Below are 14,026 nucleotides of genomic sequence, written 5' to 3' on the forward strand. Positions count from 1 at the left end.
ACTGTGACAATACAGAAGGTTAGCCCTTCACTATCACACAACCGACGGCTAATTAGCGGAGCTCGTGATGCTAACGATGGAGCATCGCCGTCGGTTGTGTGATAGTAAAGGGTTAACCTTCCGGCGCGTGGCAATGAAAGGGTTAATAAAGGAGCAATAGGCCGGCCACTCTTCCCTCGTGGAGAACGTAACGCTGACCAACATAGTAGCCCGACACACGTCAGACACATGAAACACAGTCGTCTAACGGCGCAGCAAACACACCAGTCGCGCGCTCAGGCACTCAGGCGCTGGCGGGTTCCGTGCCCGGGCACACCGAGTCCGACTTCAGAGCGGGCGGAGGCGCACGGAGGAGGAGGAGGCACGTTTACACTGGAACAGCTGTAGAGGCCTCGTCTATATGCAAAGTCAGTCCCCGTTTGAAGATTTCTTTTAAGATTTCCAGTTCCAGTGTTCTATTGTCCATTTTGCATGTATTGTATAACCCGTTATTATATAATTAATTAGAATGTTAGAATTCATTTTAGAATGAGGATCAGGAGTGTGACTGTACTCCTGAACAAGTATAGTAATAGGGTTTATGTGTATCGGGAAAGATACAGACACACATCAGCTGGTTGAACAACATCTATATGTGTGGTGATAATGCAGATACTGAGTGTATTTCTGTGAGAATGCGCGTGGCGGCGCACGCCTCTGAATCCAACCGAAGTGGAAACGATCGCTTCCACCCCGTGAGTCGCGCGCCCGCTCGCGGCCGGTGGGCACAGCTACGTCCGTTAACGTGTCGCCCGCCCGCCTGCCTTGGCAGGCGACTGGTGTGTTTGCGCTGCTGTGACGCGGTAAACCCACGTAACGTACCCAAACTATAGCTCTCTGTTGGGTCTGAAGGCGGCACATTGGGAAACAAACAAGTAGCTTTTGACGAAAATGATCATCAATAAAGTCAATTTGACTTACCGTGGTGATGGTGTCTCGTTACCGTGGTGATGGTGTCTCGTTACCGTGGTGATGGTGTCTCGTTACCGTGGTGATGGTGTCTCGTTACCGTGGTGATGTGATGGTGTCTCGTTACCGTGGTGATGTGATGGTGTCTTGTTACCGTGATGATGATGATGGTGTCTTCTCGTTACCGTGGTGATGTGATGGTGCCTTGTTACCGTGGTGATGTGATTGTCATCACCACGGTAACGAGACACCATCACATCACCACGGTAACGAGAAGACACCATCATCATCATCACGGTAACGAGACACCATCACATCACCACGGTAACGAGACACCATCACATCACCACGGTAACAAGGCAACTATTTGTTTATTTCTCCATGTGCTGCTTACAGAGCGACAGCTAGCTTATTACCCAGGCGCCCCGGGTCTGACGGCAGCAGCAGCTCCCTGGACGTGCCGGGGGACGGAGGACGAGGAGGAGAGGACGCTGTTGTAACCAGAGACTCTCGTGACATCACTGTCCTCTCCTCAGCCTCACTGACCGCTACGTCGTCCAGCCAGACGAGTGAAGACGAGAGAGAGAGTGCAGGTTCACAGACACGGTGCGTTCGGTTCGGCCCCCCCTCGTCGACTCTGTGTCACGTCATGTGACCAAATCGTACATATATATATATTAGAGTCAGGAGGACCAATCGGATCCAAGAGAGCAGATTCAGACAGATTATGCAACATGTCTGTCTCGGTGCAGCAGGTGGTTTGATCAACGTTCAGCATCATATTATTTTGTCTCATGACCCTCCGCGTGCAGCAGGATAAAGCATGTTTGCGCCCCACGAGAGGTGAAAGGTCACTGAGTTCGGTGGCTGGAGCGCACGCCGCAGTCGTCCAGCGGTGAGCTGAGACGTGGCGAGCGGACGAACGCCTTATCCTCCGTTGCTCCTGTGGCTTCGGAGACTGTGGGGGCTGGAGTGGGTCGACTGTTGCATTGTGGGGGATGTGGTTCTTATGTACATATCCCCATTGTAGTCCAGGTTCCTCCTGAGAGCCAATGTTGGAGAATAGCAGCAATGGTCTGGAGTGTGTGTGTGTGTGTGTGCGTGTGTGTGTGTGTGTGTGTGTGTGTGTGTGTGTGTGTGTGTGTGTGTGTGTGTGTGTGTGTGTGTGTGTGGTGTCTGTGCGTGTGTGTGTGTGTGTGTGTGTGCGTGTGTGTGTGTGTGTGTGTGTGTGTGTGTGTGTGTGTGTGTGTGTGGTTAGCACTGATAGTGGAAGTGCTGATGTTGGTGCACCTTCCCCTCCACGAAGTGTGCGTGAGAGTGTGTGTGCGTGTGCGTGTGCGTGTCCGGCAGGTGTGTGTGCGTGTGCAGGTCCGTGTAGACCTTGGAGGCTCCGGGGGAAAACACCTTGGTGGCCCCCCCCCCGCCGCTGGCCCCCCCCAGACCCAGGGCCACGCCCCCGCCCCGGGGGGAGGGGGAGGAGGAGGAGGGGTAGTCGTTGGGGCCCGGGCTCTGGGCCCCAGAACAGGCACTGGCTCCTGGGTCCCTGTCCGGCGAGGCGTGGGGGGGGCGGGGGGGGTGACGTCTGCCAAGGGCCCCGCAGCGCTGAGGGGGGGGGGGGCAAGGATTCAAGATTCAAGATTCAAGATAGTTTATTGCCACGTGCACATAGTTAAACAGTTAGACAGACAGTTAAACAGTTAGACAGACAGTTAAACAGTTAGACAGACAGTTAAACAGTTAGACAGACAGTTCTGTATCGTATTGCTCTCGCTCGGCATCGCTCTCTGCACTATCTCGCATACGTGCACGCGCACTGAATAAAGACCACAATGTACCTTTAATCCCAATATTCGTCTGACCACACCCCTATCAGCTTACCCATATAAGCAGGGGTGGGGCCACCCACTCTCCTCCTTCTCGCTTTCACCACAAGGAAGAAGTGCCTCGGTAGATCCCCACACTTGACACCATGATGGAAGAAAGGTTTAGGAGCAGCTTTGGGAAACAAGGATACGTTGACATCATATCTTTATTTTCTCTCTCACTATTTTCGAGAAAATACGGCGATATTGTCTTCGTACTGGAGTGTCTGGAAGATGATGATCATTCTAAAAACCCTCCACCGGTTTTCGTATTGGGAGCACGCCGCTGCATGCTTCTCAACTGCAGTTCCTTGCTGTGTTTGTTGGGGTGAAACCTGTCAGGCCACAGCTGAACTGTCGGACATGCCGCTGTTGTGAGGAGCGGTGCGTTCCAGGTTGGGTGAGTAGTGTTTGCTGGCGGGCTCCACTTGTCTGTTAGTGCTATGGGGGCTACTTGACAAAGTTTATGGAAACCGGCCCCAGGCTAGGGTCCTTTGTTCAGCCACCTAGGCGACAGAAGGCCTTGGTCTGAAGACCATTATAGTTTTAACTAGTGGGCCGCGACCATTGACACTGGTGATCCCTGTGTGTTCTGGACGAGTGGATTCTCTCTGTCACCGTGTTAAGGCCCCATCTTTCATATCCAAATGAGAGTATTCCTTCACGAGGGGATATGTGCATGTAATGTGCGATAGCGGCAGATTCATGTTCAAAGTCAGCTACACAGGCCAGTTGGTACTGTGCTGATTCCGTCGGATGTGGTAAAGTCACCGTTGTGAAGCGGTGTTGACATCTTGTTTTCTCTTTTCTCTTAAAAAGTGAGGAGAGGTTCAGAACGGCGGCCTGTCTGGGTGAGTGTTATGTCATTGTTTACATGTTCATAGCTTACGGTTAGCCAGTCAGCTGTTAACTGCTGCGTTAGCCTGCTGGATCGCTGCATGGCCTGCTTAGGGCCTACTATTAGCCAGTCAGCTGTTAGCTGCGGGGCTAGCATGTCGTGGTCGCTAGGTAACGTTAGCTTGCTGCTATGGCCATGGCCTGGCGCGGGGTAGCTTAGCTTCTCGCGCGCCGCCGTGAGCTCGCTTCTGATCGCGTGCGTCGTTAGATCGGCGTCTCGCGAGCAGAAGCAGTAGCACCCGAACGGTTGGGCCGTTAGCTTGATGCTATTCTGTTGAACGTGCTTTGATTTTAACATGTTTTACACTCTTGACCACGACGTCATCCTTGACAGGGGATGTTTTCGTCGACCCTGCCCTGAGCCAGGACGGCAAGGTTGCATCAACAGGGGACTGTAGTGCGGGTTGGGGCGGTGACGCTGCCCAGTTCGGACAACACAGGACGGCTGTGTTCCTACGGTGTCTGTGACTGCACTTCGCTGATCTGCGTTCCGGGTAGGAACGGGGTTGACCAGACCTCATAACACGTCTTCTGGTTTTACTTTGCTAAATGTATTGTGAATAACGGTGTTTTTCCCAAAACGTGTGTTGCTACAATGCATTTAGGATACGTTGCGGGTTATGTGTGAGCTGTTTTTGTCACTGGCAGTTAGCTTCTCCGTGCAAACGGGATGTAATGATCTGGTTGTTGTGTGAGAAACACGGCCGTGTACTCACAACTAAGGTAACTAACCTATGAAGCTATGCTTGGTGACAAGTGAGTAAAAGAATGTTCTTTCTCAGACTGTAATGACAATGAACAGTGTGTTCACACATTAACAGGTTTTCCTGTTTTAACTGGCCGTATTGAGGGTAAAATAGGAGGATTGTGTTTCCCCCCCGGTTCCCTGGGGACTTTTTCATCCTCCTGTCAGACATGTTGTGCATTAATTGTGTCTTTTGTGTGGTAGGGATACGATGTAACTCTTAGCTTGATTGCTGAGGTTGTGCTAAATCTGCTGGAGAAACTTATTTCCTAAAGGGAAATTGGTTTGGTTGCTGTCATGTGTGCTTAGCAAGGCCTGTGGTCGATACTAATCAAGAATGATGTATTCTCTCATTGTGAAAAAAACGGCGTTCCTCTGTTGAGTGTTTTTGCCATTTTTTGTAGGTGATGATGGGTTGTGTGTGTCATGTGACCTACAACTGGGTTGTACTGGCCACAGAAGCACATGTGTATGTTGGACCGGGGTTCTTAGAGCCCTCTCTATTCTGTGTTTTTCCTTAGTAAAAATCAGATAGCAGGTTAGCTCATGCGCTGTGTGGAGCTGTGAAACGCTTTATAGAGCTGACTATGACTGTGTCATATTCTCTTTTTGTCGTTACATCGTATCATGGGTGTGGGGTCGTAAAGGGGTGAACTGGTAACCTTTCCTCTCCCCATTGTTCTGTCGGTCAGGGGTACACCCCCTGTCCTTCAAGGTTCCCGTCACGTGGCGGTTCGGCACGTTACGGGGGGGGGGGGGGGGGGGGGGGGGAGGGAGTTCCTGGTCCCACGGCCTGGTATATTGGGCGTGTGCACCGCAGGAATTCCCCCGCCATAGAGTACGTCACCGTGCGCGTCTCTGTTGGTAGGACTTCCGTGTGCTGTTCGGGTCCATGTGATGGATCTGTTTTCAGGGGGAGTGGTCAGGGCTCCTCCTCACCAAGCGCCTATTCAGGCCTTCTGTGAGTTCGGACTCCTTCTTCCATGTGAGGAAGCCTCCATCAGAGTACAGAGCCTTCCTCCTCAGATTGTCAAAGTGAGTGGACCCTCTAGAAGGGTCCTTTTCTATTGTATGTATATTCGATTCAATTCGTTTATTGAGTGTGTATGGGTTCAGTGCCTCTTCCCCGGAGGCCCTAAAACCAGTTTTTTACATGGCTCAAGGTGCAATATATTCTTTTCAATCTGTACAGCTCGCGTGGGAAGTCTCTCTGGGGATCCCCGTCTCTTTCCTATGGGAGGGTGGTGGGATGTAAAAATGTGAACATTTTTTACCCCGGCTGTGTAGACTGGGATACATACTGTTGATGCTTCCTTCTTTCTATTCCAGAAGTGTTGGAGTTAGGGAGTGTCACACCCCTCTTGTCGTTCCCCTGGGCGCCTTGGGGATTCAATGACAGGTCTAAATAGCCTGTTCATTGATGGGGGTGTGTCCCGACGCACGTATAGTGCTAGCTCGCTGTAAACAGGCGATTGACTGGCACGCCTTGGTTGCTTGTGGTTGAAACAGCGTTTTTATAAAGCAACTGAGATGGGGGTTTTTCCTCTTCCGACGACCACATCCCATGACCTGGGTGGGTTGTCGACGGATTCTCGTTCATGTCTGGGGGATGATGACGGGATGGATCTGAACATATGTGGTGGGGTCTCACGCCCTTGGGGTGGGCCACCAGGCGCGGTTCGTCCGAACGTCTGGGTGGCGCCTTCTTTTCATGTTAAGATCAACACGCATATCTGCCCTTCTCCTGGAGTAGGCATGTCGGCGTGGTTAGGGCACGGGACTGGTTCTGGTCACGCTGGTCCAGATCAGTTGAACCCGTTGTCCGCCGGGGATGCAGATCTGCTGTTCTGGTACCCTGAGGGACTTGGGCTTTTTTCAGGGGGAAAAATGCCAGGTCGGTCTGGGTGTCACAGGGTTAAGCGCTATGGAGACCCTGGTTGGGTATGTTTTTACTCAGCACTGTCGTCATGGCTTACAGCCATGCCATTCTGTACGCGCTCGATCTCGTCGGATCTCGGCCGCTACACAGGTTGGTCCTGGTTAGTACTTGGTTGGGAGACCGCCGGGGAATACCAGGTACGGTGTGCTTAGGGGCTGGTTCTCCATTATTTTTCGCTCCTCTCTCACGCATGGCGAAGAGGGGCCTGTGGGGGTGTTTTTTTTTTTGACCTCCTCTGGTGACCCTGTGCTTCCCGTACCGCCAGGCCCGGTCCGAAGTGATGTTTGCGACCCGTAGGCCTGGGTTAACCCTTTTTGGTAACTGAAACACTTGTACTGCGGTATAGCCGGTGTATACCCGCAGGTGTGTTTTGGAGTTTTTTCTTGAGGGGTTATAGGAACAACCACCGCATTGGGTAACACCGAGGTGGTTGATTCCCTGGTGTGTTGGAGCAGTGTCAACTCCCGGGTTCACCGTTTGAGGGTGCCCCTGCACGTTCATGACGTCTGCCAATCGTGTCAGCCTTCTCTGCCTCGACCCCTCTGGGTTGGGGTTTTTAAATGGAGGCTTGGTCATGCAACACCGCCAGCTTACGCTCCTTCCGCCGGGGCGGCTGTGTTCAGCTGTCCCCTCTGGCGCCTGTCTCGTCCGCAGTCTCCAGGCTAGGGTTAACAGCCTGTTGCCTGGTTTTTCCCCGGTGCGCTGCCTGCTTCCGTTGGTTAACCTTTTTTGTGTGCTTACGGCCATGCTGACTGCCTGTTCTGCAGGGTCAGTGTGCCAGGCGGTGTACTATTGGGGGGACAGGGCCCGCTCGGCTTACGGCCATACCAACCTGAACGCGCCCGATCTCGTCCGATCTCGGAAGCTAAGCAGGTTCTGGCCTGGTTAGTACTTGGATGGGATTCCGCCTGGGAATACCAGGTGCAGTAACTGAGGGGCCTTTGTCCGAATACGCTGGCGATGTGGGGGGCGGGGCACTACGTGCCCACCTGGTGGGGTCTTGATGCTGGCATCATGGACTTCTCCGGGCCCCCATTCTAGGGAGTCCAGTCCTTTTGGTGGGTCTGGGTCTTCCTTCGTGCTCCGCTGCTACGGCCTTGCCACGGGGTTGGGTTTGCCCTTGACCCCGTGATTCTGGGGGCAGTAACGAGGTTGTTCCCGGGTGGCATGCGGGTTGTGCGTGTGTGTAGTCGTGGGGTCAAGCCACGGTCTGCTCACCCTGTGCGTTGAGTTGCTTGAGTGCCTCTTCGCACGGTCGGGTCCGTCGCCCTCCCGTGAAGCCCCTAATAGGGGGGGTGCCCGCCATTAGGGTGGGTCGGGGGGGCTCGGCCCTCCCTGTTCTGATGGTTTGTGGGGGGCTGTCAGCGGGGTGTATTTGTCGGCCGTTGGCTCTCGCTCGGCCTCCCTTGTGCAGAGAGCGATGCCGAGCGAGAGCGATACGATACAGAACGTTGGGTTATGACTATAACCAAGTTCTGTTAGTATAGCGGCGCTCGGCATCCGACGCCACTGCAGCCTTTGACCTCGCCTTGTGGCGAAAGCTTGGGAAGGAGGAGAGTGGGTGGCCCCACCCCTGCTTATATGGGTAAGCTGATAGGGGTGTGGTCAGACGAATATTGGGATTAAAGGTACATTGTGGTCTTTATTCAGTGCGCGTGCACGTATGCGAGATAGTGCAGAGAGCGATGCCGAGCGTCGCTATACTAACAGAACTTGGTTATAGTCATAACCTAACGTTAAACAGTTAGACAGACAGTTAAACAGTTAGACAGACAGCCCTTCACACAAAATCACACAATACTTAACTTAAACATATTTAAACAGACAGTTTGGTAAAGGAGAGAAGAAGGAGGAGTCAGACTGTTAGGAGGAGAGGAGTAGGAGGAGTCAGACTGGTAGGAGGAGTCAGACTGTTAGGAGGAGAGGAGTAGGAGGAGTCAGACTGGTAGGAGGAGAGGAGTAGGAGGAGTCAGACTGGTAGGAGGAGTCAGACTGTTAGGAGGAGAGGAGTAGGAGGAGTCAGACTGGTAGGAGGAGTCAGACTGTTAGGAGGAGAGGAGTAGGAGGAGTCAGACTGGTAGGAGGAGTCAGACTGTTAGGAGGAGAGGAGTAGGAGGAGTCAGACTGGTAGGAGGAGTCAGACTGGTAGGAGGAGAGGAGTAGGAGGAGTCAGACTGGTGGGAGGAGTCAGACTGGTAGGAGGGGTCAGACTGGTGGGAGGAGTCAGACTGGTAGGAGGAGGAGTCAGACTGGTGGGAGGGGTCAGACTGGTAGGAGGAGTCAGACTGGTAGGAGGAGTCAGACTGGTAGGAGGAGGGGTCAGACTGGTAGGAGGAGGAGTCAGACTGGTAGGAGGAGTCAGACTGGTAGGAGGAGGGGTCAGACTGGTAGGAGGAGGAGTCAGACTGGTAGGAGGAGTCAGACTGGTAGGAGGAGTCAGACTGGTAGGAGGAGTCAGACTGGTAGGAGGAGTCAGACTGGTAGGAGGAGTCAGACTGGTAGGAGGAGTCAGACTGGTGGGAGGAGTCAGACTGGTAGGAGGAGTCAGACTGGTAGGAGGAGTCAGACTGGTAGGAGGAGTCAGACTGGTAGGAGGAGTCAGACTGGTGGGAGGAGTCAGACTGGTAGGAGGAGTCAGACTGGTGGGAGGAGTCAGACTGGTAGGAGGAGTCAGACTGGTAGGAGGAGGAGTCAGACTGGTGGGAGGGGTCAGACTGGTAGGAGGAGTCAGACTGGTAGGAGGAGTCAGACTGGTAGGAGGAGTCAGACTGGTAGGAGGAGTCAGACTGGTAGGAGGAGTCAGACTGGTAGGAGGAGTCAGACTGGTGGGAGGGGTCAGACTGGTAGGAGGAGGAGTCAGACTGGTAGGAGGAGGAGTCAGACTGGTAGGAGGAGGAGTCAGACTGGTAGGAGGGGTCAGACTGGTAGGAGGAGTCAGACTGGTAGGAGGAGTCAGACTGGTGGGAGGAGTCAGACTGGTAGGAGGGGTCAGACTGGTAGGAGGAGGAGTCAGACTGGTAGGAGGAGGAGTCAGGCTGGTAGGAGGAGTCAGACTGGTGGGAGGAGTCAGACTGGTAGGAGGAGGGGTCAGACTGGTGGGAGGAGTCAGACTGGTAGGAGGAGTCAGACTGGTAGGAGGAGGAGTCAGACTGGTAGGAGGAGTCAGACTGGTGGGAGGAGTCAGACTGGTGGGAGGGGTCAGACTGGTAGGAGGAGGAGTCAGACTGGTAGGAGGAGGAGTCAGACTGGTAGGAGGAGGAGTCAGACTGGTAGGAGGGGTCAGACTGGTAGGAGGAGTCAGACTGGTAGGAGGAGGAGTCAGACTGGTAGGAGGAGTCAGACTGGTAGGAGGAGTCAGACTGGTAGGAGGAGGAGTCAGACTAGTAGGAGGAGTCAGACTGGTAGGAGGAGTCAGGCTGGTAGGAGGAGTCAGACTGGTAGGAGGGGTCAGACTGGTAGGAGGAGTCAGACTGGTAGGATGAGTCAGACTGGTAGGAGGAGTCAGACTGGTGGGAGGAGTCAGACTGGTGGGAGGGGTCAGACTGGTGGGAGGGGTCAGACTGGTAGGAGGAGGAGTCAGGCTGGTAGGAGGAGGAGTCAGGCTGGTAGGAGGGGTCAGACTGGTAGGAGGAGGAGTCAGACTGGTAGGAGGAGTCAGACTGGTAGGAGGAGTCAGACTGGTAGGAGGAGTCAGACTGGTAGGAGGAGGAGTCAGACTGGTAGGAGGAGTCAGACTGGTAGGAGGAGTCAGACTGGTAGGAGGAGTCAGACTGGTGGGAGGAGTCAGACTGGTGGGAGGGGTCAGACTGGTGGGAGGGGTCAGACTGGTAGGAGGAGGAGTCAGACTGGTAGGAGGAGGAGTCAGACTGGTGGGAGGGGTCAGACTGGTAGGAGGAGGAGTCAGACTGGTAGGAGGGGTCAGACTGGTAGGAGGAGTCAGACTGGTAGGAGGAGTCAGACTGGTAGGAGGAGTCAGACTGGTAGGAGGAGGAGTCAGACTGGTAGGAGGAGTCAGACTGGTAGGAGGAGTCAGACTGGTGGGAGGAGTCAGACTGGTAGGAGGAGTCAGACTGGTAGGAGGAGGAGTCAGACTGGTAGGAGGAGTCAGACTGGTAGGAGGAGGAGTCAGACTGGTAGGAGGAGTCAGACTGGTAGGAGGAGTCAGACTGGTAGGAGGAGTCAGACTGGTAGGAGGAGTCAGACTGGTAGGAGGAGGAGTCAGACTGGTAGGAGGGGTCAGACTGGTGGGAGGAGTCAGACTTGTGGGAGGAGTCAGACTGGTAGGAGGGGTCAGACTGGTAGGAGGAGGAGTCAGACTGGTAGGAGGAGTCAGACTGGTAGGAGGAGGAGTCAGGCTGGTAGGAGGGGTCAGACTGGTGGGAGGAGTCAGACTTGTGGGAGGAGTCAGACTGGTAGGAGGGGTCAGACTGGTAGGAGGAGGAGTCAGACTGGTAGGAGGAGTCAGACTGGTAGGAGGGGTCAGACTGGTAGGAGGAGGAGTCAGGTTGGTAGGAGGAGTCAGACTGGTAGGAGGAGTCAGGTTGGTAGGAGGAGGAGTCAGACTGGTGGGAGGAGTCAGGTTGGTAGGAGGAGGAGTCAGACTGGTAGGAGGAGTCAGACTGGTGGGAGGAGTCAGACTGGTGGGAGGGGTCAGACTGGTAGGAGGAGTCAGACTGGTGGGAGGGGTCAGACTGGTAGGAGGAGGAGTCAGACTGGTAGGAGGAGTCAGACTGGTAGGAGGAGGAGTCAGACTGGTAGGAGGAGTCAGACTGGTAGGAGGAGTCAGACTGGTAGGAGGAGGAGTCAGACTGGTAGGAGGAGTCAGACTGGTAGGAGGAGTCAGACTGGTAGGAGGAGTCAGACTGGTAGGAGGAGTCAGACTGGTGGGAGGGGTCAGACTAGTAGGAGGAGTCAGACTGGTAGGAGGAGTCAGACTGGTAGGAGGAGTCAGACTGGTAGGAGGGGTCAGACTAGTAGGAGGAGTCAGACTGGTAGGAGGAGTCAGACTGGTGGGAGGGGTCAGACTGGTAGGAGGAGTCAGACTGGTAGGAGGAGTCAGACTGGTGGGAGGAGTCAGACTGGTAGGAGGAGGAGTCAGACTGGTAGGAGGAGTCAGACTGGTAGGAGGAGTCAGACTGGTAGGAGGAGTCAGACTGGTAGGAGGAGTCAGACTGGTGGGAGGGGTCAGACTGGTGGGAGGAGTCAGACTGGTAGGAGGAGTCAGACTGGTAGGAGGAGTCAGGCTGGTAGGAGGAGTCAGACTGGTAGGAGGAGGAGTCAGACTGGTAGGAGGAGTCAGGCTGGTAGGAGGAGTCAGACTGGTGGGAGGAGTCAGACTGGTAGGAGGAGTCAGACTGGTAGGAGGAGTCAGGCTGGTAGGAGGAGTCAGACTGGTGGGAGGAGTCAGACTGGTAGGAGGAGGGGTCAGACTGGTAGGAGGAGTCAGACTGGTAGGAGGAGTCAGACTGGTGGGAGGAGTCAGACTGGTAGGAGGAGGGGTCAGACTGGTAGGAGGAGTCAGACTGTTAGGAGGAGTCAGACTGGTAGGAGGAGTCAGGCTGGTAGGAGGAGTCAGACTGGTAGGAGGAGGAGTCAGACTGGTAGGAGGAGTCAGACTGGTAGGAGGAGGAGTCAGGCTGGTAGGAGGAGGAGTCAGGCTGGTAGGAGGAGTCAGACTGGTAGGAGGAGTCAGACTGGTAGGAGGAGGAGTCAGACTGGTAGGAGGAGTCAGACTGGTAGGAGGAGTCAGACTGGTAGGAGGAGTCAGACTGGTAGGAGGAGTCAGACTGGTAGGAGGAGTCAGACTGGTAGGAGGAGTCAGACTGGTAGGAGGAGTCAGACTGGTAGGAGGAGTCAGACTGGTAGGAGGAGGAGTCAGACTGGTAGGAGGAGGAGTCAGACTGGTAGGAGGGGTCAGACTGGTAGGAGGAGGAGTCAGACTGGTAGGAGGGGTCAGACTGGTAGGAGGAGGAGTCAGACTGGTAGGAGGGGTCAGACTGGTAGGAGGAGGAGTCAGACTGTGCAATATTACACTTACTGTAGACTTCTGTATATTTTTACTGTATATTTTATTCTATTCCGTGCCGTCAGGTGCGTTTGTTCTCCTCTACCTTGGCGTGGTGGTGTCCCAGGCTGGAGAGGGGGGCGGGGCCCTGGCGCAGGCGGGCGTGGCACAGCCAGAGGACGATGGTGCCCGCGATGAGCAGCGCGGCCGAGGGGATGCCCACGATGAGGGGCCAGGGCAGGCCGGAGCTCAGGCGAGGGGGCGGCGCCGTGCCCTCCACCTGGGGGTCTGGAGGAGAGAGTAACCATGACGACCACAGAGTGACCATGACGACAAACAGAGGAGGCGGGCTCTATTTACAGACGGGTTGCCCTCTCGTTAGCTAACATGATTATGTCCGTCGTCTGACGTACGTTCTGGTCATATATCACAAGCAGGGCTGTAAAGTACTTGAGTAATTGTACTTTGTTACAATACTTAAGTACCGTTTTGGGGGGATTTGTACTTTACTCGAGTATTATATATTATTAGGTTTGTATACTTGTACTTTTACTCAATTACATTTCAGAGAGAAAAAACATACTTCTAGCTCTGTAGTCAAACTGAACAAGCTGGTGAGGAAGACTAGCTCTGTAGTCAAACTGAACAAGCTGGTGAGGAAGACTAGCTCTGTAGTCAAACTGAACAAGCTGGTGATGAAGACTAGCTCTGTGGTCAAACTGAACAAGCTGGTGATGAAGACTAGCTCTGTAGTCAAACTGAACAAGCTGGTGATGAAGACTAGCTCTGTAGTCAAACTGAACAAGCTGGTGAGGAAGACTAGCTCTGTAGTCAAACTGAACAAGCTGGTGAGGAAGACTAGCTCTGTAGTCAAACTGAACAAGCTGGTGAGGAAGGCTAGCTCCGTGGTGGGAGTCGAGCTGGTCAGACTAGAGGTGGTGGCAGAGAGGGGGATGAGAAGGAAGCTGGCAGCTATCCTGGAGAACCCCTCCCACCCCCTCTTTGAGGAGCTAGCCAAGATGAGAAGCACGTTCAGCCACAGACAGACTCATACCCCCCCCGACACTCAACTAACCGCCTCAGCCAGTGCTTCATGCCAGCGGCCATCAGGCTCCACAGCCGTGGGCAGGGAACGCTGCCAGCAGCTGGAGAACTAACAGCTGCAGAACTCCAGAACTATTAGGAAGGTCTGACCACTAAGTGTGTCTGACTCTTAACCACCAAAACCTGCACGGAATACAACGTATGATGTATATCATGCCAGTAAGGGTACCTTGTGTATACGGTTTACTTTTACTCGTACTCCTTGTCGCGCATGAATAAGAGTAGTAATACTCACGCATATTCAGATTAAAATTCTTGCCTATATTTATTGTAAGGTACAATATAACCGATACAGACCCTCATCTGCTCCTTTGTTTACACTCTTTATTTTTCTCATATTTTTATATTCAGATCTATATTTACTGTATGTCTTTCTTGTTACCCTGCCCATACCTGTACCCCCTCTCCCTCCCTCCCTCTCCCCCCCCTCTCCCCCATGCTGCTATGACGCCCCAAATTACCCCAAGGGGATCAAATAAAGGAATATCTTATCTTATCTTATCTTAATTAAAACATTATTGTACATT

The 14,026-nt window shown here is 53.8% G+C and overlaps 1 protein-coding gene across 1 annotated transcript in view; it reads right to left on the reverse strand.

The window, feature by feature from the left end:
• Positions 1-1,247: 1,247 nt before the first annotated feature.
• The window catches only part of LOC311243142 (fibroblast growth factor receptor-like 1), a 57,361-nt gene continuing 44,582 nt past the window's right edge, over positions 1,248-14,026 (reverse strand). Inside the window, exons 7-8 of the mRNA XM_084332251.1 lie at positions 12,502-12,683; positions 1,248-2,550 (exon numbers count right to left, since the gene is read on the reverse strand). Of these exons, the coding sequence (XP_084188377.1) occupies positions 2,203-2,550; positions 12,502-12,683 (530 nt within the window). The 3' untranslated portion in view covers positions 1,248-2,202. The remainder of the gene's footprint in view (positions 2,551-12,501; positions 12,684-14,026) is intronic.

Source organism: Notolepis coatsorum, assembly GCF_963971535.1.
Source record: "Notolepis coatsorum genome assembly, chromosome: 16".
NCBI lineage: Eukaryota > Metazoa > Chordata > Actinopteri > Aulopiformes > Paralepididae > Notolepis > Notolepis coatsorum.